The following is a 27851-nucleotide window of genomic DNA, read 5'->3' as shown; positions in this document are numbered from 1 at the left end:
CTCATACATGGTGCCTGATGTTCAATTTCAGGCACGGAGCTAAGACTCCAGATCGGTAGGGCTTAAGGTAATAGAGTGTTCTTTCGAAGACATCCGAGGTTACACAGGACTCGTGGCGTCCAATCACACGTAGAATTGGGTTAACTCCTATGTAACTCTGGAAGCGAACACGCGTGTTATGTAAGCTCTCCACGAACTAGGATCATAACAGATGTCCTAAGTGCTGGGAATAACCTCTGTCTACACTTGGCCGTTGGGGTAGTCACACTCAGTCAGGGGTAAGACCCGTAAGTCCACATCACGAATGAATTACCCAAAGTGAATCAGGTACGAAAACCAAGAAGCACATGTCCGCGTTGGCGCTGCTCCGCGCCTGACTTATGGAAACGGGTGGAAGTTGGAGCAATTTACACCGTGATTATCCGACGCGTGCCGGGGGGAAGTGGCAAGTATTTGCTAGTTATGGCTTAGTTAAAATGATTTAATTCTGTTCTTAGATATCCTGATGCTGAGAAGTTACTAACTAATTGAACATGTCACCTAGAATGTCTGGTTTTCAATTTGTGGAGGGTAGTTTGTTCGTCCGCTCCCGACGGAGCGTAACGATGATAATAACAATTTCATTGAAGCCCTGCTGGCACCAAGTCGCTACAATGCGTAGTTGGGACAAAATGGTGCGCCAGTCTGATTGAATGTAGGAATTTACATTGTTTTGACAAGCCCTGTTGTATCCATAAGTTGGCACAAAATCGTCAAGGTATAGGGTAGGCTCTCCTTATTGTTCAGCTACTGTTTCTTCTAGTGCTAGGTGTAGCACTTACTGTTGCTCTCTACTGTTTGAGAATACTGTATGGCTTTGATCTATCTGATGATATTGAGTAAAGCTAAAAAAAATAAAAATAAAAATAGGGTAGGCTCTACGGCCCGGTAGACACGTCAGAGCAAACCGCCTATTCGTTTGTCATCCATTTCCCTCTGACTTCCTCAAATCTCGTCATCTAATATTAAGCATTGGGAATTTCTCAAGCCCGTCGCTCGTATACATGCGGTCAGGATCGCAAAATGCCTGCTGCCTCGATCAGCCAGTCCTTTGCGCAGGGACTGTGAAAGACATACGTGCCAGAATAACAGTGGGCTGCAGGTGGGTTCGCCCCGAGTTATGTTGAAGGAACGCTACGCTACTAGACGAAATGTAACGTCAGATATAGGGGGAAGATTTTCCAAGATCTAGCTTTCTCAAGATGCAGCTGTTCCAGCAGCTTATGGAGGTATTGGGAAAGGTAACCAGTTGGACTAGAAACCTTAGTCTGTTTGAGTAACTGTTGACCTTTGAATAGATTGGGCATATAGTCTGTCTTGTTGATACTATTGTTGGTGTTTTTACTTTTACTGCTGAGCTTCTAGTCCTTCCTCTGGGTATGTGTACTAAGGCACCCTAATCTCTTGATAGGGGAAAGATTTTATGCTCATAATAATTGGTTGTATAAAATCCAACAACGCTATAATTAAGACTATTTCTTGTTAAGGCGATTCATTGCCTTGGCATGTTGATATACAAGCGTTTTTGCCTCTGCATCGTCGAGATAAATCGTAAACCCATCATTGTGATTCCGTCCATACGAATATCCGGAATATCCGTACTGCCAGTACATATCTGGCATCTTCGTCTCCACCTGGATCCGCTGCCACTCACCAATAACTTCCGTTCTCGACTCATTCCTGGTGGTGCCGAGATACTCTAGGCGTGCCTCCGGTGTAAGCCATCCGTACTCCTCATGAACGACGGGCTTTTTCGCTTTAGCACCCGACGCAGCGTGGTCGCGAATCCATTGGTTCGACCACTCGACTGTCTTGCTCCACCAGTCTGGGTATGTATGGAATACGCCGAAATCAATGTTGGACAATGTGAGCTCGTGGTCGAAGTCACCGCCATCGCTGCCGTTGTAGGCCCAGTCGTCTGATTCGCGGTTGAAGCCACCTTCGCCGCCCCAGGTGACGAGATGGTTCGGGTCGAGGCTCTTAATGTAAGCACTCATTTCCTCGGTCCATTCAGTCAGAAGCTCCGGAGTGCAGTTTGCACTGCGTGGGAGGTTGCGAACCCCGTCGGCACCGCATCGAGGCTCATTTGCCAGCTCCCAGGCCATGATTGCTGATGAATGCTTGTAGCGAGTAACCATGGCCTTGACATAGCGCTTGTAAGCTTTCTTGATCTGGGGGAGTCGGTAGAACTGGCATGCCCTATTAGTATTCTCCAAGGACAAGTGAGTGATAGTTTAACCAACATCGTCGTGATATTTTCCACCAAGGTTTACCGTGTAAACGTCCATACCACCGTAATCAGCCCAATTGTTGGTCAGAGCAACAATCAACTTCATGCCAGTATTGGATGCGGCATTGACTACTTTGTCGAAAGGCTTAACGTTGATTGTCGATTTGCCGTTATCCCAAACCTGGAAGTAAACGCCTGTCTCGCCTGCACCTTCCGACCCATATTGCGGAAGACCATTTGGATCGGTGGTTGCGTTTTTGTCATTGAAACCCCAGGTACGGAAGACATTCAGCCCTGCCTTCTTGGCCGCCGTGAGCCCTTTCTCCACGTCTGCTTGGGTCTGGTCCACAATTAGCATCGTCCAAGGACGTCAATTCAGGTGGTGAGGTGGCTTTACTCCTGAGAATGGAAAGTAGTAGGCATTGGAGCCAGCAAAGTAAAAGTCCTTTCCGTTCAGTTGGAACTTTTGTCCCTTGACGGTCACAAAGTCTTTCGGGACATGTTTCGCCTGCTGAGGATACGCCTCGGACCCGAGCAGCAAACCAGCAGACCAAAGGAGTACGGCAATATTCAGTTTCATTTGGTCGAGCTGATTGTGACGATCAGGTGAAGTCGTGTGAAGGTGAGCTCAATTGGTTATGGAACCCGATCTCCTCACGATGCCGTATTTATAACCTGTCCTACCTGCCGCAATGGCGAGATTCGCGTAAAACAATCGTCGTTGGTGTAAACAGTTCATCTCGTCTTTCTGGAAACGATTGCGGAAGATCTTCTTCCGGGGTAATTCAGGAGTGATCGACCCAGTAGCTTGGTGAGGAGAATCTCCCATTGCGGAATCCGGTCCGATGCTGCCGAGATGATCCGACGATTTTTCCCAGCGCGGGGTCTCTTAATTAATGAATGCCCAGTTGCCAAGGGAGTTGGTTAGCGGGCCCCTTGACAAAGACGAGCCATTTAGTCCCTGAAGGCCCGTAAAACTTCCAAAACAGGCGACGGAACGTTTTCACCCGTCAGTATTAAGGTATTCCGTCCCAGGTCATGGGGTGCAATACTCATTAACACGATGCACCCTTCTTAGCCTATTCGGCCTCGGTGAAGTTACGACCAATTGAATATGACATCCGATTTCCCCTCATAATCCAAGCCTCTTCGTAGCATGGTTCGCCCCTCATTACCCATCTAGAACTCTGCTCCAATCCCTGCGGATATTGACTTTGCAACTTCATCGGTAGCGCGGCTCCAGGTTCCGCAATTGCTGCGGAAGGTAATAACTCCGCTGGTCCAGACGGGTGGGTTGGATGTCATTCTAGCTTCTTAATCGGTATTGGAACGAATAGTATAATAATTACGGTCCCTACTGTCTTGGCTTTTTACACTGCACAGATTTGTTGAAATCAGTCCCATCTCCACGGTTCCAAATTCAACATGATGCCGAAATTTCTTGCCTTAGCAGTAGCAAGCGCCTTGTTGCAGACACCAGTTTTGGCTGCCTCAACTCCCAAGTACCTCTTCACATTGTTGGTTCCAGGTGACATTCCCACGGGCTGTATGCAGCTAACTTATAGTAGCGGCGACTCGTACTCTCAAACCGGGTTTAATATCAACGGCGAAGCGCCATCAGCGTCAAATCCATTAGGCAATCCCCCTCTCCCGGGATGGACTGCATCCGGTGGCATAAACTGGGTTGGCAGTCTAGCGACTGAGTTCAACTCTTCTCTTACTCTCGCATACAACTTTGCATATGGCGGTGCCACCGTCGACGCCGACATTGTAGTGCCATATATAGACACAGTTGTCTGTATGGACGATCAAGTCAAGATCTTTTTAGACTTCATTGACAAACAGCCGAAGAATGTGCCGTGGACCAAGTCCAATGCATTGGTGGGGGTCTGGATCGGAGTTAATGACGTAGGAAATTCCTATTATCGAGAAAACTCTACAGACATCTTGAAAAAAGACGTGGCCAGGTATTTCGAGCTACTTCAACAGCTCTACGACGCCGGGCTGCGGAAATTTGCCTTGTTGAGCGTTCCTCGTAAGCCCCATGACCGGCAATATTTACACTCGCGTTCCTGGCTAATTCTCTCAGCGACCAACTTGACACCGTTGATGCTGCAGCAAGATGCGGCATCGAATGGGCTTCTTGTCTCATCTATTAAACTCTACAACAAACTGCTGTCTTCCGGCTTCCACTCCTTCCAGGCCGCCAACCGCGATATAACGGCTAAGATTATCGATACCTCATTGGCTTTCAATCGGGCAATCAAGAACCCTAAGGCATATGGCGCACCGAATGCAACCTGTTACAACGAAGACGGTGTATCCTGTGTATGTATATCGCCGCCGGGTACAGAACAAAAAACTGACAAATATTAGTTGTGGTTCAATGATTACCATCCTGGTATTGCCATTGAAAGGCTTGTGGCAAGCGATGTTGGAAAAGTGGTGAATAAGCGGCCGTTTAAGTGGTAACGAATAAACCATCAGATTATTTATACGCTCAAGAATGATATAGTATCGCATTATAAGCCTATTGATGGTATTTCTAGAGTATAGGATCCGTAGCACTGTTCCTATTCTGGCTTGCGACCATACACATAACGCACTGACATGTATCCATGAACCTTGCGATTGCGCAACACACGGCGACGGAATTCCATCAGAAAATCCGGGTACTCATCTTTAGGCCATTGAAGAACATTGTGCCACAGCATGAGAGTATATCCTATTGTCATAAGTTACCATGATGCGAACTCTAAGAGGAAAACCAACCTTCGATGTCATTTTCCAGAGTCATGTTGACGTATTGGCCAACCTCGGCGAGATTAGGATCCTTGGGCCACGCGCTTACCGGAAGCTGAGTGCATCATATTAGCAATGAGTACTCTGAAGGTTTTGTAGCATGATGTAGAAGGACATGCCTTATAGTCCACACTTGTAATATCTGTGAACCCAGCCTCTTGAAAACCCTTCTCCTGCAATCCTTGTCTTTGGACATAGAACGGGGTTCCCAACTTCTGCCCGCCTTCTGCATAGATTCTTGCCCAAGTCTTCAAGACAGGAACATCATCCGTAGTACCGTCATCGCTTCGGATCTCGACGTCGGCCTCGCATGACTGAACCCAACCTCCTGGAGCGCAACAGCGGTAAGCCTGTTTGAAGAGGGCACTCCAATCGCGGATGGCGCCGAAAAGGTAACGAATGTGGATAAAATCGAAACTATTGTCTGCCCAAGACCAAGGGAGGGTTGCGTCGTCTATCTCAAACTTGACATTCGGGGGAACCCATGCGGACTGAATAGGTGATAGATCAGAACCGATGACTTCGGCCTGTGGAAATTCATCTGCAAAATCACTAGCACAGGATTATAAGTGGTCAGATCACAATAGAAAATAATTCCTTTCGAGAGAAGCAGGGAAGGGGGTTTGTACATTGCCCAAATTCCTGTTGAGAAATCTAGATCAGCAATTATTCAGCAAGCAAGAACGAAACTTCTACCTGTTCCAGTGCCGACATCTAAGACTTTCTGTACAATTGGGCGTCAGAACTGATAGAATACTGTAGTGATGCTAACCCACCCGAACATTCTGGTCAATAGGCGCAAGAAAGAGCTTGCCGCCAATGAGCAACGTGAGAGAGTGGTGGCTGATAGGCGGGTCAGTAAGACATGACGGGCGATTCCGCTAAGCACAAACTCACCTAATATCAACCGAGTCACGCTGTTTCTCATCGTTGGGAGTAAAGTACTCGGTTGGGTGTCGGTCACTGTGGTATGTCCGTCCTTGAATGGTGCGATACTCGAGAATACTGCTTGTGATAGAGGCGGTTGAGCTTGCGCTATTGAGTGAGTTAACTTTGGCACGATAAATTGACTCGTCGAGCGTTCATCGTACAAATCGTCGCCCACGGCCGAAGAGCCATCGGATTGGTCTTTCTCGTCCTATTAGAGAATGGGATTTAGTTGGCCTTCGGGTATTATTAGACATTTGCACATGAACTCCCACCTCTGGGTCCAGTGCGGCAACTAGCTCAGGCTGATGCGTCAGTGTTGTGATGGGCGTAGCAGCGGGAGCTGGAGCCGTGGTTGGGACATTGGTAGAGGACATCGTCGTTTCAGCTGAGGGGGCTAACGATTCGCAATGGAGACTCTAGCAGGCTCGTCAGATAGTTGCACATGTATTCCCTACGATGGAGGAATTGAGTTCTTGTAGCAACAGAAAGTCGTGATCTACAAAACAGTTGAGAGCACATTTAATCCTTGCCTCTATTACCCCTCACTTTCTAAATGGCGCAACCATGATCCGATAACCCTGGGCGTTTAAGAATTACTATCCTGTTTCACACCACTAATACTAGGGAGCGTATCGCTGGGGAAGAGCCCGGACATAACTATTGGCAGTGGATTGTCTGAAAAGTGATAATAGTACTTAGTTGTGTGGTTAGTCAATCCGCGATTTGGAATGTTGTAGCTGTACATTTATATCGCGTAAACGACATTCATTCTACCAAATCAGCCAGCAAAGACAAGACTCCACACGTCGGACTAATTCCACCAACCGTTAGATTGGCCCTCTATCGCCCCACAATATGGATCACGCCCCTCAGTTGAGATATTTTCTTAACCCAGCTAAGTTATGATCTGTCCGACTAGGAACTTATCACGGACCGGACTCCAGCTGGAGACGTTAAGTACCGATAATGGCAGAAGACACCCCTTCACCGGCTGCCAAGCCCGCTAGCGATGTGTCGCCCAGAGGATCCTCGCCCAAGTCTCCGCCAAAGCCAACATCAACATCTCCAAGAGCGGGAGAGAATCCAACAACGACATTCGTAGCCGACACTATTGAGCCCGACACTGACCCTGTTGGCGAGACCTCCAGTGATGCCGGATATGACACAGACGCAGATTCTCGCGCCTCGACATCCATCTCCAGCAGCGTGCGCGACTACGCCTTCGAGAACAGCCGGCGCTATCACTCGTTTCAGGAGGGACGATATCAGTTCCCCAACGATGAGCCGGAGCAGGAGCGCGAGAACATGAAGCATGCCATGATTATAAATCTGTGCAACAAGAAGCTTCATTTTGCGCCGCTCAAGAATCCGCAGCAGGTTCTTGACATTGGAACCGGCACGGGCATTTGGGCTGTTGATAGTGAGCGACTTGTCCACTTCTTCCTGAAGGCGAACTAGGCTTGCCTGGAAGGTGTAGACACATGCTAACTTTCTACTCGTAGTGGGAGACCTATACCCAGAGGCAGAGGTGCTAGGAATCGATTTAAGCCCCATTCAGCCCTCGTGGGTGCCGCCTAACGTTCGTTTCTTGGTTGACGATGCCGAGGCAGAGTGGCTTCACCCTCCAGAGACCTTTGATTACATTCATATTCGACACATGACGTCTTCTATTCGTGATTGGCCAAAGTTGGTGTCACAGGCATACAGGTAAGTTGATTCCTTGCACGAGTGGCTACATATGAGGAAAACAAGCGTGGTGAAAGGACCCTCAATAACGTGACTGGACTATAGGGTGCTTAAACCAGGTGGCTGGATCGAACTCCAAGAATTGCGGTTCGTTCTAGAATGCGACGACGGCACGGTGCAGGACAATAATAAAGTCCTCAACTTCCTCGACAACATCAAAAAGGGACTGGCGGCGTTCAACGTCGACTTGCTGGGAATGCGAAAGAACAAGCAAAACGTTGAAGACGCCGGGTTCGTCAATGTTGAGGAAAAGGTATTGAAGGTGCCGCTGGGCGTGTGGCCGAGGGACCCAAGGATGAAGACGATCGGACTGTACAACAGGAGCGTAATTTACGACGGCCTTCACGGTATTGCAATGGGACCTTTGACACGGGGTTTGAAGTGGACGCCGGAGGAGGTAGAGCTCTACCTGGTCGGGGTACGAAAAACCTTGATGACCAGCAACCAGCACGGATACATACCATTCCACATTGTCACAGCTCAGAAGCCGTTGTGAGTCTGGCATGGGAGACAGTCTGCTGGCTCTTGATGTTTTCGGCCTCTCCGCCAGCCAGACTTTCAGGTATCTTTGTAGTCCGTCTCACCCAGCATAGCATTGCAGGTGCGTTGTCAATCTATTGGCTGTCGATTAGTCTGCCCTAGTCATCATTCTTATTCTGGAGTTGTAGTAGATTAGTTCATAAGAATTGTTTCTTAATGTGGAGTGTTTACTAAATAAGACACTGTGGTTCTCGTTACTACCAGATGGTGGGTCCCGGGACGGAATATTACTTCTCGTGGAGTCGTGAATTGTTCGATTGTCATATAATGTCGCTACTTGTGTTTCCAACCCAAAATCATGCATGCTAGTTATGACCGCTATCAAGCCCCCGTGAGATATTCACATATTGCAACTTCTCATGAAATGTTGACAAAGGCAAGTGTGCATAGCTAGAGTATGAACCAGCAGATACATTTTCCACCGTGACCACAGTGGGTTTCCACCATCTCCGCAGCCACTTTCGTTATTTCTTTGCTAACTGCTCACATCAGCTGCCACTATCTCATGTGACATCTAAATCCTGAGCTTCTTTGCGCGTCGGCCACCAAAGTTGAAGTTATTGGTATTGCCAGTGTTGGCATTGTTGTTGTTGGCGTTGTTGTTGGCATTGTTGTTTGCATTGTTGTTATTGTTGTTCGCGGTCCCAGTGCTCACGCGCTCACACCTCTCGCCGCCGTCGCCATTACCACAGCGAATGGGCAACAGACAGCAGCCGTCATCGGCGAATTGCTCCAGTCCATTGGCGCCAGTGCCGAGGGACACACAGTCGGGTCCGTCAGGGAAACCGCAGCTGTTACGTTGTCGTATTAGTACGGGAGCTCAGGCGAGGCGCCAGTGAAAGGGAGCTGAGCATAGAATTGCAATCCGCTGCGCAACAGGGGAAACTGTAAAAGGGTACCGCAACTTACCCATTCTGGGCGAAGACGCCGGTAGCGAGGCTAATAAAGACAATAGGGGAGAACTTCATTGTGATGTTAAAGAATCTGGAAATCCGCACAGCAGATGTATAAAAAAGAATTATTCGTAGAATGGAAGGAAGATTGGTAATGGGGATGTATTGTATAAGAAGAATGGATTAAAGGGTAGAGGAGTGTCCGATATTTATACTGTTGAAGTTCGGTCGCGATGATTGACGGCTCCAGTTCATCTGTCGCCCAGCTTGTCTCAGCTTCCAAACGGGTTGCACTACGGGTTGTTTTGCAATGTTACATTCGTCGCTTACAGGGTCTTTATTCTAGAATCGTAAAATAACACAAAATCCCCTGGAAAAGGTCCACAAAACACCCCTACCAACCCTGCAAGATTGGCGCTAAACCCCAGATCTGCTTCACTTCGTGTGTCGAACGAGACGAGATTCGAAGCAGAGCAGCTGCCAAGGGATGAAGATCTTATAAATCGAATTACGCATATATTGTACTTTTGCAAACTTTAATTTGTCTGGTAATATGGACCGTTATATGGTCAATGGCATGTGCGCTTGGCAGTTTGATTGACAGAGCGATACGAGGCATCGCAGGAGATGAAACTCGGATTTGCATCACCGTTTCAGAAGATTCTTTCGCCCAGTGATACGTGACTTGCTGCACACCTGATCTCCCGTAAGCTCGTCTCTTTATAACCTTGTTCCAGGGCTCCCATTGTTGCCCTTGTACCCCGCGTCTCCAATATTCTCAGGCATCTCTGTAACATCGTGGCGTCTAGAATGTTCGACCCTTCAGCTTGAGAATGGGGAACCAATTAGAGCTTCTTCGGGTAAGCATTAATTTACCCTACACTATCCCGTGCGGATGGGTGCTTTTCGCCCACCAGAGGTAAAGCGAACGAGTGAAGGCTTTCGGATAGCTCTTCAAAATAGTCACGAAAGTAGAGGCAAGGGGAAGTATTAAGTTCAGAAAAAAGTCCATGATGCTTGGTTGCTAGGGACCGCACGATATCGACTGATTCCCCCTCTTTAATATTCTTTTCGTTGAAGTGGTGCATTAATTCTCTTTTAATCATAAACATTTCCTTATTACATCCAAACCCAAATCATTGCCCTCATACCATGTAATTCCCAGTGTCGTAAAAATTCCCCATCCATGCAGCCCTGTAGTAGCCAAAACAAAATAAAACCGTAAAGTCTAGATGTACTAACATTCATCTTAGACAAGTTGAATACTCTGGTAGGTACCAGAGCGGTCGCCGTAGATGTACTGCGTAACACTCTTGGTAGTGGGATAGTCACTACCAGCGTAGTCAACCACGGAGATGCTCTTGTAATAGCCGGTGAACGGACCCTGGGAGAAGTCGGTAAGACCTCCAGCCCAGATGACTGTTCCAGGAGCGGCAGACGGGCTGCCGCCCACCCACGTGCCAAGCTTGATTTGCATTGGAGTCTGGGGGAATGCAGTACCGCCTTTGGCCTCATCGTAGGTCAAGGTGCGAACAACCTGGTCTCCGATGATCCAGTTGACAGCCTTGGATGTCCACTCGATGGAGTAGACGTGGAAAGAGCCGACAGGGTTCTCCACGGGGTGGAATTGACCCCGGTCGTAGGTCGTGGTGTCGCCTTTGCTGAAGTAGTTAGACTGCACCTGCGTATTGTCGCCTCCAATCCACTCCCAGTCAATCTGGCGTGAAACGTTAGCTATGTTGCTTCAGGCGTACAAGATACAAATGGCCACATACCTCGTCCAGATCATCCGACTGCAGAACTGCGCTCGTAATGATTCCTTGGCCGGCGGCGGCCTGTACTTCGATGTCCACGCGACCAAACAGAATGTATTTGCCAGTCGCAACCGTCGGCGCTTGGCCGAGGGTCGCAATGGTAAACGCAGCACCGTTGGGGGTGTACTCGAGTGTCGTACCCGCGAGGGGGCTGAATTCGCTGCATGGTCCTTTAGTGAAGTCGCAGTGTACTGTATCCTTACCGAAAGCTGGGTCCGCGGGGCAGCCTATTAATGGTGCTTGGTCAGTATTACAATTCTTCAGTGTGACTTCAATTGCGGCTGCAACGTGGAGGGGAGCGTCGTACTTGTGAGAAGCGGGTTGCATGCTGTGTATGTCTGCGCCGACACCAAGATGGGGGCAAGGGCCAAAACAGCCGTCGAGAGGGTACTGGGGAACATAATGGACAAAGGTTGCAGTAGCGAATTAATTGCAGCAATAGAGATGGGTGATACGACAGTCAATCAGCCACTCGCACCGAGGGGGAGTTTTATATACGGCGTGTAGACACACATCCTCGTATTCCCAGCATCACGTTGACGCAGCAACGAAAGCCACCTCGTATGACTAGCCCCCATCTGGAGAGCCATTTTCCCGGCCGGACCGGTGCAGCCAATCATGATGATCAGATCATCTCTTGGAGTGTCTCGGCGCAGGTCGGGACGAAAGCCAAAAGGATGGGAAAAGTAAAAACGAGAAACATTGCTGCTGCGCAGTATGGCGCCATGTCGGCTGTATTCTGACCGGCCATCTGACGGATCATCTGACCGCAGCCTAGGCAACGCCTCCTCGGCTGTTAGATCCCATTTGGATGCTTTGGGGAGTGGGTTGCATTGAAGGGACAGATGTACTCGTTCTCCCTTGCACTACGGCCCATCTCGGCGACCTGAGAAAGCCCCGCGAGAACGAATGTCTCGCATGAACCGTGACAAGCCTCATGCGGCAATTCTTAAATCTCGCCGCCCAACTCCCACTCTCGTAAAGGGCTCGTCTGTCTCATTGCTACGGGCTGTGAGACCAAGAGTCGGCTGCTGTGTCTTCGACAGCCTGACCGCCTCGTAGTAAGACAGCAGGCTGACATCGTGCCTTGTAGTCTAACATTCATCTCACTCTGACAATGCGTGTGCTGTTGAGACACTGCGCCCTTGCATCGCACCCTTCCCGCTTATTCTCTGTCTTCAGCTCTTACCGCCATCTCTTGGCTGGTCCTTTGTGCTGCGCTTCGCCCGTTTTTGCTTCATGTCTTACTGCTCAAGCTTACTCGCGTCACCTTGTCCACTCGGCACCTTTATTCCCCTCACTTCCCGTGCTCCTCATCAGGCTATCGAAGAAGGCCATGTCAACACCCTGGAAGGCCCAGTCTTCCCCTCCGGCAGTCAATCCGGGACAATCGCCATGTTGTAAGAGAAGTTCAGAGAGGCCATTCTGGAGCTGCGGCCCGAATTGTGAAGCACCGTCGATGACGTCAGTGGACGGGATTGAAGCCTCCGCTCCCTGCGCGAGAGCCTCGTGTGTATCTGACACGTTTGGCGACACGATTGAAGGTGCCTCAAGATAGCTGTAGCACTGAATAACGGGCCTCATTCCCTCAGTATTTCCACTTCCACCGGGTCCAGGTAACCCAGAGAGACACACCGCAGGCTCTGCACGCAATGTTTCCGCGCTGTTTGGACCGGGCTTGCCCACTACCGGCGGCTGAGTTTGGCGATTAGTTGCTGCAGTAACGTGGACGTTGGGAACCTCCCTGCTCACGCCCTCGCGAGCAATCTTGATAATGCCAAAGTAAGGAATGTGTACGCTCACAATACCATCGTCATCCTGGCCTGGCAATGTCGTCTCGGCCCCTGCTTCCTGCACACTGACTCTCCCGCCTTGACTTGAATCGTCATCCGCCGTGTCAATCTCGATGGCCAGCAGCCGACGCAGCAGGTCGGCGCTCTGTGCACTCAGCGCATCTGAGTTGAGGCGATTAATCTCCTTCATATTTTCCTGCGCCTGTTCGATCATGGCGCGATCGCTAAGATACTGGTGAGCCAGGAGGTTCTCAGCTCCTGAAGAACGGTGACTGTCTAGGTGGGCGAGCAGCAACGTCATGGCGGCCATGAGAGCCAGGAAGTCGACCATGCGACAGCTGAAGGCGATTCGGTTGAAACTGCGCAGTGTGATGAATCGCGACAGCACTTCCCGCGAGGCATTCACGCAAGTAATGCGGGAGTACTCGTATTTGCGCTCGGTCGACGAGGAGCGAAGCATATAAGGCAGATGGAGCTGGTTCAAAAGGTTATAGTGTAGAACCTGCGCGAAGAGGCGCTGCATTTCCCAGAATAGAGCTTGCGAGTCGAGCGAGGCCGTTGCTAGGTCTGGTGCTAGCCACCACTTGCTGGGGAGGCTTCTGGCCGCTCTCTGTAGCTCCACGTCGAGGGTTCGCGTTACGGTGAGGTGATGGGAGCTGATGTTGGATTCGTTACGCTCTAGGATCCGGGAAGCAAGAGCGCAGTGTATTCGCTCAAGGCGTCCTAGAGGAGTGTCATTGGCAAGCATCGCATCTGAAGCTACACCGCGATCGAGGGAACCCTGAGGAAGGCCTAACATGAGACTTAGGTGGTGGTCTAAAAAGAGAATCCGGAACCACATGTGTTGCGGGCGATGCTTCGACTTAGGATCAAGCACCTTGTACTGTGCGCGATCCGATCGGTTGAGGCCCATTAGCTGTGCAATACCCATCGCTCTCCGACCTGCTACCCAACTGCGTCGGAGGTTCCCGATATTCGCCTGATACATGCTCTCGATCATGACGCACTCGAGGCCTTCGATACTGCCAAGAAGGTCTTCATTTGTCGTGACAAGACTGATGGCGAGATCTGCCAGTCGTTGCATGGTTGCGCGCGGCGGTTCCGATAACCCTTCCATATCCTCGTGGAGATCCGGGCTGAGATGCTGCAGGAAGATGGCTAGCTGGAGCATATACCTCGCTATCAGAACAGGATGGATATTCCGTCCGGGTATGTCTAGCAGAGTGTCGGGCGTTTTCAGGCCGGTCTGCTCCAGGGTAGTGTATGAAATTGACAATATTTCATAGGCGAGAACGGAATGGCGGTGGTTGGCTTTGAGGATCTTCTCCGTATACTCTCGCGAGGGTAGTGATTTATGCAGAAACTGAGACAGCTTCTCGTATTTCCCTTGCGGGGCTTGAGCAAAGCCAGCAGATTGGGGATTGTTCAGTTCGGAATCAGCTGGAGGGCTTCCCGTTTTGATTGTGCGATCCTATCCAAGCCGTCAGTGATAAGCACGGGATACCGGAATCTCGAATACGGACATTGGAGGATTTATAGAAGGCTAGAAATGGCAGTGACTCCGAGTCCATTGAGGCGGGAGTGAGAAGGACAGGGTCCGTTCTTCTACCATCTTCGCTTGGCGTCATGGGTGTTCGTCTGTCGGAAGTTGTACCGTTACCCCCAGTCTGCTGAATCAATTGATCAACCAGAGTTTCAACCCTCATAACGCGATCTGTCTTGTCCAAGTGCGGTGAGACCTCCTCAGAAAACTCCTCACCGACACATTTGGATCCCCGTCGCCGACAGCCGTTACAGGAGCCATTCACGAGTGGGTCAAAGATGCACTTCATCTTCCGCCGCTTACACTCCCAGCAGCTGTGGGTTCCCTTCCGGATCTTCCTCCGCTTCGTCTCGGATTGGGCGCGAGCCTCTGTATCCTCGACCGCAGGCTTGCGCTGGCGAGCCGAGACTGCGCGCGGAGAAGACATTGCGTGGGTTGAATGGAACAAGGCCTACGGCGGAACAATCCCAGACACAATACGGTCGAGGAAGAAGTCAAGAGCTTTTTGAGGTGGCATCCAGCTGACAAAGCAACGGACGATTCGAAATTCGACCGTAAACACGGCGGACGAAAATGACTTGGACATGGATTTGAAGGACGCTTGTCCGTGTGTGGGCCCATCAACCAATAATAACCTGTCATCATCGAGGCTGCTAGGATGTTGCGGCGGTCGAATCCATTCCTAAGGCCAGAGATAAGCATCAAGTCAAGATGTACCCCCGGTTGAGTCCATTCGACCGTGTCTGAGGACATTCGATATGATGAACCAAACTACAGCTGACAAACGCGTCTTGGTCCTTCTTGGTTATTTTACTTTCTTTAATATTGGATGATCCATGGGCCATTCCTTGATTTTTCCTTGGTACAAATAAGTTCGTCTTGCTTTTTATTACAATCCGTTGACAGACCCTCACCCTCACCCGAAAACATACGGAAACCCAGAACAGTGAAGAAACATGTCGGCCCAGACTCCAGATATTGAGAGCAACAAAAAAGAAGAATTGGAAGCGAGTGATCGTACAGAGTCAACCATCGACGACAAGCACTCTCTAGCCAACAGCATTCAAGACAAGCAACATGGCGTCCCAGCTTTGCCTGCCGATGGCGAGCCCGAGTACGTCACAGGCTTCCGGCTGTTCCTCATCATGTTCACCATCTTCATGAGCACGCTCCTCGCCGCCCTGGAGATTGGCATCATCGCCACAGCAATTCCCGGCATCACCGATGAGTTCCACCGCCTCGACGACGTCGGATGGTACGGAAGTGCCACGTTCCTCCTCGCCGGTGCCTCCTCGCCAATGTGGGGGAAGCTATACAAGTACGTCGACGTCAAGTTTGCCTACCTTGCCTCTGTCGCATTCTATTTGGGCGGGAGCATTGTAGGCGGTGCGGCTCCGAATAGCACGGCCGTCATTGTCGGTCGAGCCTTTCAAGGCCTGGGTGGCTCCGGTACTCTCAGCGGCTCTGTCCTTGTTATCAACTACGTTGCAGAGCCTAAGAGACGACCTGTGCTGATCGGTAGCTGGATGGGCGTCTTTATGATATCGACGATTCTCGGGCCGGTCATCGGCGGCGCTTTCACGAGCGCAGTATCCTGGCGATGGTGTTTCTGGATCAACCTGCCACTTGGAGGCCCCGTCGTCGCCCTGTTGCTACTCTTCTTGCAGGTGCCGAAGCATATAAAGCCTTCCCCTGCTACATTGAAAGAGATCATCTTACAACTTGACCTCCCGGGTTTCAGCTTATTGCTTGCCTCGCTTGTTTGCTTGACCTTGGCCCTCCAGTGGGGCGGCCAGACTAAGGCATGGGACGAAGGCTCTGTCATTGCCACCTTGGTCCTTTGCATTTCCTTGACCATGGCCTTTTTCGCCGTCGAGTGGCTCCAGGGAGAGCGCGCCATGGTTCCGTTGACGCTTCTGAAACCGCGTGTGACTTGGGCCAATGCCTTGTACTCTTACATGTAAGTTCCCAGCTATGCATTGTTTATGTTGCCTACCGTGTGGCTAATGGTTTCACGTCAAGCTCAAATGGCGCTGATTTCCAGGTCATATTCTACCTTCCAATCTACTTTCAGTCGATACACGGCCAGTCCGCCATTATGAGCGGTGTCAACAGCATTCCGTTCCTGGCATTCTTCGCTTTGGGAGCTATAGTTAGTGGAGCGGCCATTGGGAAGACACGCCACTTGCAGCCCTACCAGCTGCTCAGTGCACACCTGATGACAGCCGGCGCGACTCTGCTTTATACCATGGATGTAGACTCCTCTCAAGCTCGGTACATCGGTCCTCAGGTTCTCTTTGGGTTTGGTCTGGGTCTCGGGAATCAGATCCCGATGACCGCAGTGCAGGGTTTTTCCACGCCCGAAAATGTGGCAAATTCCACTGGTATCATGCTGAGTGAGTGTTTCATGACAATTTATATACCCCTACCTGTGGACTATGCCTAACTCAAGGCCAGTGTGTCAATCCATCAGTGGCGCCTACTTCATTACCGTGGCGCAGTCGCTCTTTGCCAACCGCATGCTGCAAACCCTCTCAACAACTGCGCCGAACATCGACACTGTCAAGGTTATTAATACTGGTGCATCGGAAATTCAGCATGTCTTCGAAGGTGGAGATCTAGCTGCTGTGCTCGATGCCTATATGGTTGGCATTAAAAGCGTCTTTGCATTTTCTCTGGCTGGCTCCGTATTGACTGTCATTATAGCCTTGGTGATTCCTTTCAAAAAGCTTCCTGACTACGAGGGAAAGAAATCAGAGGAGAACGTGGCAGTTGCTTAGGTTTACTCAATACCAACTGAGGATTTGGTGACTGGGGACGAGAAGAATCTGTTGTCTAGATACAGATACAGCAGTTACCACAACAGATCCACATTTATAACTCATAAAATCCACCTTATTTGCCAGCTTAAAAGTCTTCCACCTTGTACACCTGATATGAAGGCTCTTCGTAGGGGTGAGCACTGAAAGCTATTAGCTGAGAGTCTTCCGACGCACGATGCATATGATACCGTGAACTGACGTTCTGATAACAAGTGAATAAAACACAAACCTACCTCTTCAGTGCCTCAACTGCCTTTTTGGCAACCTCTCTCCCAACACATGGAGCTTCAACCCGCACCTCGGGAACATACTCCAACTCGCCCACTACTCCAATAGTTGGATTGGCTGCATCGCCTGGCCGGAACTGGCCGGTCCCCAGGGTGGTCCAGCAACATTCAGTATAGGTTCCTTTAGGATAGCGACCTGCACCAGCCGCAAAGATAGCCGCCTTGCAGGCTGCAACGTGCGACTCAGGGACGTTGAAGACAAGTCTGAAGACGGTCGCCGCAGTAGCAGAGGTTGACATTTTGGGCCTTCAATGCGGGTGGGCGTGGTGTCGTTCGGAACGCGTTTGCTTCGAATCCAGCGGCAGAAACGGATTGCACAAACGAAAGAAAATTCGCAGCTAGTGATTGTGTACAAGAAGATATATGAGCTGGGTGTGGAATTTGGAAAGAAAGCGATCTTGTGAATAGTGGTGTGATGTGGAATATCGTTGCCTGGTATGACCCCGCTCTTTGTTGTTTATCGATGTCACCTCGCGGTGGTACTGCAGTAGCGAATTAATAGAAATACCTTCCAAATTCTGCTATTTTTACAGATTGTATCCTGTGTATGTGTAGCCGCGATCTATGTGGGATAGAACGTGCTGAAAGTGTCCCTCGCTTGTTAAAAATCCCAATCCATTACGGTAGGCGGGCATCATTTCCCTAGGAATTACTGCCGCAGACTTTGCGCCAATATTAATGAATGCATTGTCCGAGAGCATCTGGCACTGAGAAATTGAGGCTTTAACTAGCTCCACCAAGCTTTCTTTCTATATTTTTACTCTCCAAATTCGGTCCCGAACGCCCAAGTAAGTCATGGATTTCGGACGGGGAGTAACCTTCGTAATCACCTCTGAAATGTCATCTACCCAATCCCGCCACGCCGGTGTTGACGAAAGTCGGCTGATAGAAAGGACGCAAGATTTTATTCCGATTTACCCGATGAGACTTGGCTTCGTTCTCAGATCATTGACCGGACACCATGGCACCGTGACGAAGAACAGGATCCTGTTCAATTAAATATGCATCAATGTAGTGCAATCTTCACAATGTTCTTTGTAAGTCCCATGCCACGCCTCGCATGTAGAAGGAATTGCACATGAGCTGAAAGCCTAAAAACAGGATTGGCAGACCAAATTATCGTGGTGCGCGTATGACATGGCCAAGCAAAAATTCATTCAAGAGCAACGTAAAGGCAGGCAGACAATGAACCTAGGCACTGCTTATCCGTACACTGACACGAATTGATGGTCGAAAATCTTCTCCCTTTGAATGAAACTGGTTAGGAATCCATTCATATTCGTCGGTAGATGATGTATTGCAGGAACTCGGAGAAACGCTACCAATATTTACCCGCCGACTCGCCTTCACGGCTTGATCAATGCTGACACTCAAGTGCGGCAAAATGAACATTTGTTTATCATCATGCCGCTGCCACGCGCTGTTCAAGGGCCTGAATTATTCTGTTACAGTAAATGCTCGGGCTCTAATGGTACTTTCTTTCCAGGTTGGGTGGGTTCTGCAACATCCTTAGGATGGACCAGGTTGCCCCTGTCTCCCTCCAAGGCGTCAAAGACTTTATCGCCCAGGGCTAGGATGGCATTTACACGAATGAGCCAGTTTGACTTCGTTGTCCTTGCTCCCACATCGTCCAATCTCTTGCCCGAGTCTAGGATTGTGGCTGCAGCGGCATCTCGACCTCCGAGTTCAATCATCTTCGAGTAGATACTTTCGGCGGCGATGATGAACATCTCAGTAGTGTCGTCCCATTTGGTGTTAACATCGAAATATCCATCTAGTTGATCAAATTGACCGAATGTATCCGCGCTCCAAGGCTGTGCCGTTGGCTTTCCATTTTCATCGAGTGGCATGTAGCGATAAAAGAGCATCTCGGTTGCATTAATCTGCTTGAAAAAATACTTGCCAAGTTCGGATTGCTTCTTGCTGATGACTCTCACGAGCGGCTGGTCCACTTTTGTCTCATCGGTCTTATCTGGTATCTTTTCAAGAGGAGGTTGGAGAATTTTCGAAGGCTGAGCGGCCTCGTTCATGAAATTCTGTGCGCGTTGGCCGACTGGAGGATTCCTAACACGGGAAGTCAGCATAGAATCGAGGGTGAATAGTAGGGACCGTCAACACATACTGGAGCTCTGGGCCGGCATTTCTGGTATTCCTTTGCAGTCTGTTCATTGTTATACCACTTCGGTTATAAAATGCCTTGTCTTCCATTCGGCGCATTTTTATCCCGGTACTCAGGTGATACATCGTGCCCTCAGGATCAACCCAGTTGACTGGATCGTTGGCGCAGTAGCAGTACGTATTAGGCCCGTCGACGGTGTTGAGAGGGTCTGGAGACGCCCACCGTCCCAGTTGCGGCAGGGAGTAGCGCGCGCCGCAGTGGTAGAAGCCCGTCTCAGAATCGCGGCGGTATGAAGCAAATCGATAGCTGCTCGGAGCTTCGATTCCACTTCGACATGCTGCGAGAGTTGACGTCCCGAAGGGCGAGTACTCTTCGTATGAGACGACACGGGCCTGGTCGTCAACCTCAAGGCTGAGGCTCAGGCTGTAGCGTATCAGCTCTGGCGCGTCTTGCTTGTTGGCTTCCGTCTCAATCATAACCAGAGGGGCGTCTCCGCTGGCGGAACCATTGATCCGAGAGGTGATAGTCGTAGACTGGACACTGATTCCGTCTCCGCCATATCTCTGGAATATCTCCGCCCCGTCCAGAAAGAGCTTCTGTTTTAACTTGGTGTTGGATCCACCAGTCGTCAATGTAGCTCGCTCTGTAACCTTGCGCACCCGATTCCCATCACTATCGTAAACGAACCAAGTTGTTTCTGGAACACCGTGTTTGGCCGATTGGCGGGCAGTTGACCTGAGCTTCCTGTTGCAGTCCCAGTCCAGTCGACTGAAGCCTGGCATTGACGTTATGCAACCGACAACTCCGGCACCATTCATGCCGTCTTCAAGCTTCGGTCCGTCGTAGCCGTACTTCTCCTCGCAGCCGGACATTTTCGTGCTGCTGAGTCGGTTCCCCGTGGTATTCGGGTCAATCAAGCTCGGCTCCTCATACGTGTAAGTGCGACGCCATCCAGCTGTAGATTCATCCGAGACTTGGTGTTGCATGGCCAGGATGTTATCTGCGTCATCGTACTCATACGTCTCGGTGTATGCAACCAACTGTTGGCCATTGGCGGCAGACAATCCCATCTTTGCGAGCGGGTTTCCGGGTTTGCTTGCCTTTAAGCTCGAACTGATTCCGTTTCCAGAGAGCATTTCCCTACCCGCTGCTTTGACCAGTCGCCCCCAACCATCGTACCAGGACTCTTTGGTGGGCGTGATGCGATTGTTTCTGAAGAAGACTGTCTGTTGAGCGCTGTCGGTCGTACTTACAACACGGTTGAGGATGTCATAAGTATACGAATGGTCTTCCAGTATAGTCCCGTCACCACGTTGCGTCTTCTTTTCAAGAATGCAGCGCGTGTTGAGGTCGTACGTATATCTTGTGGTGGAGTTGTTGCCATGTTTGATCATGCTGGGGAGTCCATCTGCGGTGTAGGTAGTTTCGATGACGTGTGCTGTCCAGCTTTTGTCTTCCGAAATCCTTGATTTCAATCCAACCAACCCTCCGGAAGTGTCATAGGTCCGGTGGGTTTGTCTGCCTAACGCGTCTGTAGATAGGCGGACTCTATCCATGCATCATATGAAGCCCTTGACGCGTAAACAGTCGGCTCCAACTCAACATCTTTGGACCAGTCGATTGTCGTCTTGTACTCTGCGGCCAGCTGTGTTGTCGTCGAGAGAGGGTTTCCCTTGAAGTCATAACGCCCAGTCCCTCGAGAGCCAGCTTGATCACGAACACGAATAGCCCTTCCACGAAGATTACCACTCTCGGCTTCCGCTTCCCCCTCTCCATACTTCGTCTCGGACCACAATTACTCGCTCTCGCCGGCTCCTGGCCGCACACGTATTTGGACCGGCCTCTGTAATTCATCATACTTCATGAGTTTTGACACCCCGCGGCTGTCACAGAGAAGCACTGGCTGACCGAGACAGTCGTACACGCTGAACTCTCCTCCTGCGTCCATGTTCTCAAGAGCGATGAGGCGACCCAGCCGATCGTATTGGCTCTTCTGTACCAAGCGCCCCATGGTATCAATTTCATGGACTATTTGCCCGCTGTAGTTGTACACAGATCTATGTGTCCTCGTCTTACCGTTGAGAGTCTCAACGCGGAGAATCTCCCTTTGCTGAGAGTCGAAGTGAGATACGATGGGACCTCCACCAGCGATATCGGCAGACCTGGCCACCGCCACTTGGTCTTGTTGATCTCCGCGGCGCTTTATCTCCATCCACGACGGAAGAAAGGTGTCTGTATTGAGGGAGCAAAAGTACACTCCAACATCCAAATCCGTCGCTGGATCGACAGTGGAAAGAGTGTGCCCAGCATGCGACTCTGCTTTGGACCATGCTGTGAAAGCCGTCTTGGACCACGTATGGTCTGGGTTGAGAATCCCAACCTGGCGACCCAGAGCATCAACAAAGCTGATTAGGGCCGGAGCTTCAATCTCGAGATGTGGTTTGTAGATATGATCCGAGCTGAAGAACGGGTGGTAGGACTTGACAACATTACCGTCCATGTCGTAGACGCTGCAGTCGCCAATGCACCATTGTGGCTGTTCCCCATCCCAAGAGTCGATTGTAAATGTCTGGATGACGTTCCCGTTGACTCCGAAGTAGGTGAATTTCACAGCGATGTCTGCCGGGACAGACTCTTCCACATCTTGATGGACATGTTCAACACGTACCAGCTCGATTTGGAACGGTGGGAGTTGACGATCACCATCGCCAAAAGTTCGGTGCCACGAAATCGAACGCGTGCTCCAACCTCCAAGAAGCCTGGCCGCAGATTCTTTGCTTGGACGTTTCATAAAGGCCATTATTGTCTCAGACGAAACAACCATGGGGACGTCTGAGTCCAGCGTGTCTCCAACATTCTCTCCCTCCTTCCCCATCCTCGAAATAGCCGTCCTGTCACCGATTGCGTTGAAGCCCAGCCCAGTTCGGTTTCCATTGGCGTCTGTGACTAGAGTGGGCTGTGAAAGCCTATAGTCGTTGACAGCCTGGGAAACATTACCAAGCGCATCAGTTGCGTGCGATTCCTAACGTCACCGCCAATATGCAAACCATGGGCTGTGGTGTATCGGTCAAAGCCGACGCGGGCAACGTAGCTGAGGCTGTCTCCGGAGCGATGAAGACCATTAAGATTCTGTCCATTATTGCATCCGAGGTTGGCTCGCAGGCTGCTCGCTACGGCAATTTGACTCGGCAACTTCAGGAGCGGCGAATGCAAGCCAATCTGAAGGGTCAGGAAATCAAGGCGATCGACAAGCAAATAGAGATTCACAAGAAACGACTCGACATTCACGCAAAGGAGGTGGAGATCCAAACCATGGACATCAGCAACGCCGTCGAGACTGAACTTTGGTACCGGTCCAAGTACACAAGTGAGAAGCTCTACACACGGATGGAAAACTCACTGCGCGCCATGCATTACGACTTGTACAACTTGACTGCGGATCTGTGCCGCCGAGCAGAGAGGGCTTTCCGGTTTGAAAAGGGGCCTTCGCCACTTGTCGGTCTCCGTCCCGGAGGATATTGGGACAGCGGACATGATGGATTGCTCGCCGCGCAGCAGCTACAGATGAGTTTGCGACAGCTGGAGTCTGCTTACCTGCTGAAGCCCTCGTACGACTTTGAGCTCACCAAAACTGTGTCGCTGCGCCAGCTGGACCCGTTGGCTCTCATCACTCTACGAGAGATGGGATCGACCACCTTTACTCTTCCCGAGATGCTCTTTGACTTTGACTTCCCCGGCCACTACATGCGGCGACTTCGGTCTGTCAGCGTGTCTATTCCATGCGTCATCGGTCCGTATACGACCCTGGCGGCTACACTGTCACTCACGGAGCATCGCTATCGTGTCAACGCCGCCGCGTCAGATGCAGAGAGATACCTCCAGGGCTCCATGTCCAATGGAGACTTCCGCAACGATTCAGTGCCCATTTCCCAAATTGCCATCAGCTCAGGGATGCAAGACAGCGGCACGTTCGAGCTCAGTTTCCGCGAGGATTCGCAAAAGTTCCAGCCTTTCGAGGGAGCCGGTGCCATCAGCTCGTGGAAGCTCGAGCTACCGCCACTCGCCGTCCGCCAGTTCGACTACAACTCCATTTCGGACGTGGTTCTACAGCTCAGATACACAGCGGTGGATGGTGGCCCCATGTTGAAGCGTGCTGCAACTCTCGCGTCATCTTCCATACGGTCCCAGGCGGAGCAGCTCGGTGCATCTGAGGGGCTGTGGGGGCTTTTGGATGTGAAGAATGAGCTCTCCAATGAATGGTATCCGCTCCGTGGAGCTCTCAATCAGCCTGGGACCGAATCCACGGGGTCGATAGAACTAAAGGACGCTTTGATCTCCCGACTGCCGCTCTGGGCCCGCGGAAAGACTGTCATGGTCGAGAGTCTGTCAGTTGTTGTCAGTGGAAATTTGGAGGCGGACAAGGCTCTGAAGGACCAAGTTACCATCAAGGCGTTGGGTGAAACTCCTTCCTTTGGAAGAACGCCGCTTGGCGGCAAGACGGTGTTTAACCTCTCGGGGATGAAGTTTGAACTCAAAGGTGATGACTGGACGTTGGTGGTTAAGAAGTCGAAAGCCAGTGAGATTCAGGATATCCTGATTTATTTCGGGTATTTCCTGAAACCGGAATAGCCTAAGAAGCCCTAATGGATACTTGCGATTTGAGCTCGCTAGTTTACTGTTCAGAAAAATGCAGTGTAGTTCTTTTATGAGTTCTAGTGATAATGGTGAAGAACATTATTCCACCCCCAGTGGCAATATTCAGATAATACGATACTCATCTTGTAACTCCTTTGGAACCTGGAAAGCACCATAAAACGCCACCCTTCCCTCCTCCAACCTTTTGTACAGTTTATCTCCTTCTAGGTCATATCTCTGCACATCCGACACCCTTTGCACAAACGATGCAAATCCAGCCACCTTGGCAATTGGTGCAACATTATTCTCCTCACCACTGTCTAGGACACAAACTGGGGTGCCACTCTCACCGCCTCTGACATGCAAATTCTGGCGTACGCGGTACAATATTGACTTGGCCACCAACCTTACCCAGGTCTTAACATCATCCTTAGGATCTGTTGAGGGTCTGGACCAAGTACTGAAAATCGAGCGACGTTTTGCATTTTGGTGGTTAAGGAATATGCCTTGGCCGACGATCTCAAACGGCTCAGTTAGCAAGAACGCTGTAAAAGAATGCCTATACAAAACCAAGGGGAGGCGAAGAACCGCCTCAAATAGTTTCTTACCTGGCAACGACTGTCTACAATACCGATGCTTTTTGCCTCTCTAGGCTCGCCATCTAGGAGAAATAGGTTGCTGGAGTTGTATTGGATCGTCTTCCAGCTATCTTGATCCAACCACTGCATTATTGGAAGTCCACCCTTTGCGGTGGAGCGAACCCGTGTAGCTGGAATCTGGCTAACATCGATAAGGCTAACATCGGAGGTAAATCCGATGGGAAAGGATTGAGGGCAAGGATCAAAAACCTGCACTAAATTTCCTAACTGTAAAGACGAGTTAACTAAGCGCAACGGATATGATAAAATATCGTGTAGCCTGATCATACTTACATCGGTCGAGGTACTTGTAGATTGAACGCTCACCATGTCAATCCAGTCTGCGATTTCCGTCGAGCTCATCTTTGAGACGTTGCATGCACTTGTAAAGACATGCGTCGGTACGGTCGCGAATTTCCTGTTATCGCCTGCGACTGGAGTAACCAAAACACCGATCTTTCCCTCGAACAGAGTCTTAGATTTGCCGCCCTTCACCACAGCTCGAATAGTACTGCCTAGGGAACCCTTGAAATTGGCAGTTATCCCCTGATTAGCGGTATCTTCCGGGATCGTTGACGTTGATCTTCTGATTGGCAGGTTTCTCGTTGCTGGAGGTTGATTTGACGGTTCTTCTGTCGCTGTTGTTGAACTTCCACCGGTCATGCCGGAACCAGACTGTGTAGTGGAAGAGGGTGTTGCCGTTGCCACCGGCTCACCTGCAGTTGGATAGAGAGATTGAGGAATGAAGCTAACTTTCAGACCACCAAACTCATCCGGCAGGCTTGAAATGCTGCTCTCGTAGTCAAAGTCTTCGGGGACAATGATTTGCAGATAACCATTGACCAGGAGATAGAATCCGACAGCTTCTGTGAAGGTCACGAATATCTCTGAAATCGTGTCGTCTGGCAGCGGGTCAAGAGGTGAAATGATCCGGGGATGTGGATCTGGTGGTGGCGACGAGATGGCCATCAGGGGATAGTAATAGCGAATTGGGATGACAACGGGGTGCCCATCAATCTTCAACGGTATCTCGTGCTCGGAGGTTGTTTCCCCTTCCGTGAAAGTCCAACTGGAGCCCTGAACACCCATATCATTGAATATCAAGTCATCCTGAACCTCTTCGGGCAGCTCATCTAGTTTTGCGGATGATTCAGCATGCGTCTCTTCGGCAACTTGGACGGCGGTATGCGCAGCGCGCTCAATTTCTCTGGCCTTCTTTTCCGCAGTAGCCAACCGCTTCCGGTACTGGGGGTGGTTCTTGTCAATGGCGATTGTGTAAATGTTCTCGTCGTATTCTGTATTGATACCCGAAATCCTGTTGTTCTCAGCGAACGCGTCCGAAGCCTCACGAATAGAGAGCCCCTTTCTGGGGCGATGATTCTCCAGGAACTCTGCTGCTATCTCCTTAAACTCTGCTGCCATCTCCATAAATTTTGGTTCCAGTGACCTGTCGGGGATCGAGATGTTTCTCAGCAGGGGCGCCGGAGGGGGTCGAAGCTTGGAATCGGCGAAATGTTCGAGGGGTGTCTCGAAAGCAAAGGAATCATCGTCGGACACAAGCCAAGGATGCGCCAAGCATTGTTCTATTGTGAGTCTTTTCTTCGCGTCAACGCAAAGCATACAATCAATTAGATCAACTGTCAGTGTGAGTAGGTAATCTGACACAAGGAGGCTCAGATGACCTACGGACTGGGTCGCTGGCTGAGTCCCAATACGGTGACGGATAGTAAAATTTGCTTTCCTCAATTTGCCGTTCCAATGTATAGGGAAAATCTTTTGAGTAAAGTTCGTCAGAGAACGGGGCGAAGCCACAGAGGCAAATGTACATAGTGACTCCCATGGACCATATGTCCACTGCGTTGCCGTAGCGCCGATGCTTCGAATCTCGAAGCATCTCGGGAGCTAGGAATCTCGGGTCTCCGCATAACGTCTCGAGGTTACTGCCAGGAGACATATACGTGGCAAAGTTGAAGCAGCCAAGTTTTGCCTGAAGACCGGTCGTACTAGCCATGAGGATACTTTCGGGTTTGATGTCTCGATGCACGATATTGCGTGAATGCTGCGATCTTTAGCAATAGGATACGCAGAGGGGGTCATTGTCCATCCTACAAGAAATTGGATAGCACTGAAAACTTGTCGAAATATCGTGCGACCTTCCGTCTCCGCTAACATCTGCTTTGACGTGAGGAGGTTGAACAGCGAGTTCCCTCCCATAAGTTCCATGACATAAATCATCCGGTCACCTTCGTGAAATACTTCTCGAATCGCCACTATATTCGGATGTTGGATTCCCAAGAGTATTAGGTTCGCCTTTTCGTCCAGCGGCGTATCTTGACGGGTCCTTAGAAATCTGGCTGCAAAGTCGCGCCCACCTGAGCGGCACCGGCGAACTCTTGCGAAATGGCCTTTTCCTAACAGATCGAGGCGAGAATATCTTTTCCTAAAAGTGTAAGGGGGATTTTGTCCTGCTGAGAACCGGAGCCGAATGTCAGAAGATACAGTAATGACGTCTCCATCATCGAGCTGTCGCATTGTAGGGAACCCGAGCCATTCGCCATTGAGTTTGATAAGGAAGCCGTTGGTGGACACGTTCTGCAGGATGACGACGATATGACCGTCCTTGCGAATGGGAAATAAAAGGCAGTGTCTCTTTGAGACTCTTCGTCCGTCGACATTAGTGTCTGCCAGTGTTATTTAGTCTTGTGTCCGTCTGTTGAAGATGAGTGTCCAGACCCACCAGATACTATAAGGCACCCCCTGTAGTCCCCGTCTACAGTCGCAAGGTCTTCCACATCGTCCGGCCAAGACCTGAGGCTCGAGGATTTCGGCTCAATGTATGCCTGACCCGTTTTTCGTGATGAATGGGCACTTGATTGAACACCGCCAAGCGTCAGGTGTGGAAAGCTTGGGGAGGACTGCTTCAGATATCCCCAAGGCTTGTGCAGAGTGACGGGCGTATCTGATAGACGCTTTGCCATGGCGGAATTAGACCGGCCGCAACTAAAGCTGCGAGCACCTAT

At 50.4% G+C, this 27851-nt stretch overlaps 12 protein-coding genes across 12 annotated transcripts; 4 read left to right on the top strand and 8 right to left on the bottom strand.

Moving 5' to 3' along the window:
• Positions 1–1511: 1511 nt before the first annotated feature.
• BGZ61DRAFT_425007 (glycoside hydrolase superfamily) lies at positions 1512–2849 on the bottom strand (the record flags this gene model as incomplete). Its single annotated transcript, XM_046243628.1, has 3 exons — positions 1512–2228; positions 2283–2609; positions 2667–2849. 3 exons carry the CDS (start codon positions 2847–2849, stop codon positions 1512–1514), a joined length of 1227 nt encoding a protein of 408 aa, XP_046101622.1.
• Positions 2850–3817: 968 nt separating this feature from the next.
• Positions 3818–4741, top strand: BGZ61DRAFT_357815 (uncharacterized protein; the record flags this gene model as incomplete). Its single annotated transcript, XM_046240910.1, has 3 exons — positions 3818–4304; positions 4359–4597; positions 4646–4741. The coding sequence occupies 3 exons, from the start codon at positions 3818–3820 to the stop codon at positions 4739–4741; spliced, it is 822 nt and encodes a 273-aa protein (XP_046101621.1).
• A 28-nt stretch (positions 4742–4769) lies between these two features.
• On the bottom strand, positions 4770–6519 carry BGZ61DRAFT_456211 (S-adenosyl-L-methionine-dependent methyltransferase). Its single transcript, XM_046246475.1, has 9 exons — positions 6274–6519; positions 6163–6209; positions 5969–6106; positions 5848–5914; positions 5768–5795; positions 5701–5713; positions 5191–5623; positions 5042–5126; positions 4770–4994 (listed from the first exon to the last, which is right to left on the bottom strand). The coding sequence occupies exons 1-9, from the start codon at positions 6373–6375 to the stop codon at positions 4843–4845; spliced, it is 1065 nt and encodes a 354-aa protein (XP_046101620.1). The 5' UTR covers positions 6376–6519; the 3' UTR covers positions 4770–4842.
• A 448-nt stretch (positions 6520–6967) lies between these two features.
• BGZ61DRAFT_535119 (S-adenosyl-L-methionine-dependent methyltransferase) lies at positions 6968–8243 on the top strand (the record flags this gene model as incomplete). The annotated part of the gene is made up of 3 exons (XM_046254232.1): positions 6968–7421; positions 7504–7708; positions 7793–8243. The coding sequence occupies 3 exons, from the start codon at positions 6968–6970 to the stop codon at positions 8241–8243; spliced, it is 1110 nt and encodes a 369-aa protein (XP_046101619.1).
• A 558-nt stretch (positions 8244–8801) lies between these two features.
• BGZ61DRAFT_480723 (uncharacterized protein) lies at positions 8802–9255 on the bottom strand (the record flags this gene model as incomplete). The annotated part of the gene is made up of 2 exons (XM_046249229.1): positions 8802–9078; positions 9197–9255. The coding sequence occupies 2 exons, from the start codon at positions 9253–9255 to the stop codon at positions 8802–8804; spliced, it is 336 nt and encodes a 111-aa protein (XP_046101618.1).
• A 985-nt stretch (positions 9256–10240) lies between these two features.
• Positions 10241–11507, bottom strand: BGZ61DRAFT_64307 (concanavalin A-like lectin/glucanase domain-containing protein). The gene is made up of 3 exons (XM_046256946.1): positions 11302–11507; positions 10956–11221; positions 10241–10897 (listed from the first exon to the last, which is right to left on the bottom strand). The coding sequence occupies exons 1-3, from the start codon at positions 11393–11395 to the stop codon at positions 10430–10432; spliced, it is 828 nt and encodes a 275-aa protein (XP_046101617.1). The 5' UTR covers positions 11396–11507; the 3' UTR covers positions 10241–10429.
• Positions 11508–11955: 448 nt separating this feature from the next.
• BGZ61DRAFT_456206 (uncharacterized protein) lies at positions 11956–14793 on the bottom strand. Its single transcript, XM_046246474.1, has 2 exons — positions 14311–14793; positions 11956–14258 (listed from the first exon to the last, which is right to left on the bottom strand). Exons 1-2 carry the CDS (start codon positions 14755–14757, stop codon positions 12261–12263), a joined length of 2445 nt encoding a protein of 814 aa, XP_046101616.1. The 5' UTR covers positions 14758–14793; the 3' UTR covers positions 11956–12260.
• Positions 14794–15286: 493 nt separating this feature from the next.
• Positions 15287–17110, top strand: BGZ61DRAFT_357948 (MFS gliotoxin efflux transporter glia; the record flags this gene model as incomplete). Its single annotated transcript, XM_046240924.1, has 3 exons — positions 15287–16290; positions 16353–16726; positions 16788–17110. 3 exons carry the CDS (start codon positions 15287–15289, stop codon positions 17108–17110), a joined length of 1701 nt encoding a protein of 566 aa, XP_046101615.1.
• A 127-nt stretch (positions 17111–17237) lies between these two features.
• BGZ61DRAFT_480719 (GTP cyclohydrolase 1 type 2/Nif3) lies at positions 17238–17678 on the bottom strand (the record flags this gene model as incomplete). Its single annotated transcript, XM_046249228.1, has 2 exons — positions 17238–17292; positions 17386–17678. 2 exons carry the CDS (start codon positions 17676–17678, stop codon positions 17238–17240), a joined length of 348 nt encoding a protein of 115 aa, XP_046101614.1.
• Positions 17679–18884: 1206 nt separating this feature from the next.
• On the bottom strand, positions 18885–22358 carry BGZ61DRAFT_480718 (uncharacterized protein; the record flags this gene model as incomplete). The annotated part of the gene is made up of 3 exons (XM_046249227.1): positions 18885–19503; positions 19562–21080; positions 21386–22358. The coding sequence occupies 3 exons, from the start codon at positions 22356–22358 to the stop codon at positions 18885–18887; spliced, it is 3111 nt and encodes a 1036-aa protein (XP_046101613.1).
• Positions 22359–23122: 764 nt separating this feature from the next.
• Positions 23123–24187, top strand: BGZ61DRAFT_358185 (uncharacterized protein; the record flags this gene model as incomplete). Its single annotated transcript, XM_046240942.1, has 2 exons — positions 23123–23348; positions 23421–24187. 2 exons carry the CDS (start codon positions 23123–23125, stop codon positions 24185–24187), a joined length of 993 nt encoding a protein of 330 aa, XP_046101612.1.
• Positions 24188–24726: 539 nt separating this feature from the next.
• On the bottom strand, positions 24727–27809 carry BGZ61DRAFT_480716 (kinase-like domain-containing protein; the record flags this gene model as incomplete). The annotated part of the gene is made up of 6 exons (XM_046249226.1): positions 24727–24738; positions 24802–25059; positions 25126–26468; positions 26518–26890; positions 26941–27512; positions 27569–27809. The coding sequence occupies 6 exons, from the start codon at positions 27807–27809 to the stop codon at positions 24727–24729; spliced, it is 2799 nt and encodes a 932-aa protein (XP_046101611.1).
• Positions 27810–27851: the final 42 nt, after the last annotated feature.

The sequence above is a fragment of the Ilyonectria robusta genome (genome assembly GCF_021365365.1).
Source record: "Ilyonectria robusta strain PMI_751 chromosome Unknown BGZ61scaffold_16, whole genome shotgun sequence".
NCBI lineage: Eukaryota > Fungi > Ascomycota > Sordariomycetes > Hypocreales > Nectriaceae > Ilyonectria > Ilyonectria robusta.
The sequence above is the reverse complement of the archived record's forward strand: the minus strand, read 5'-3'. Positions and strand labels throughout refer to the sequence as shown.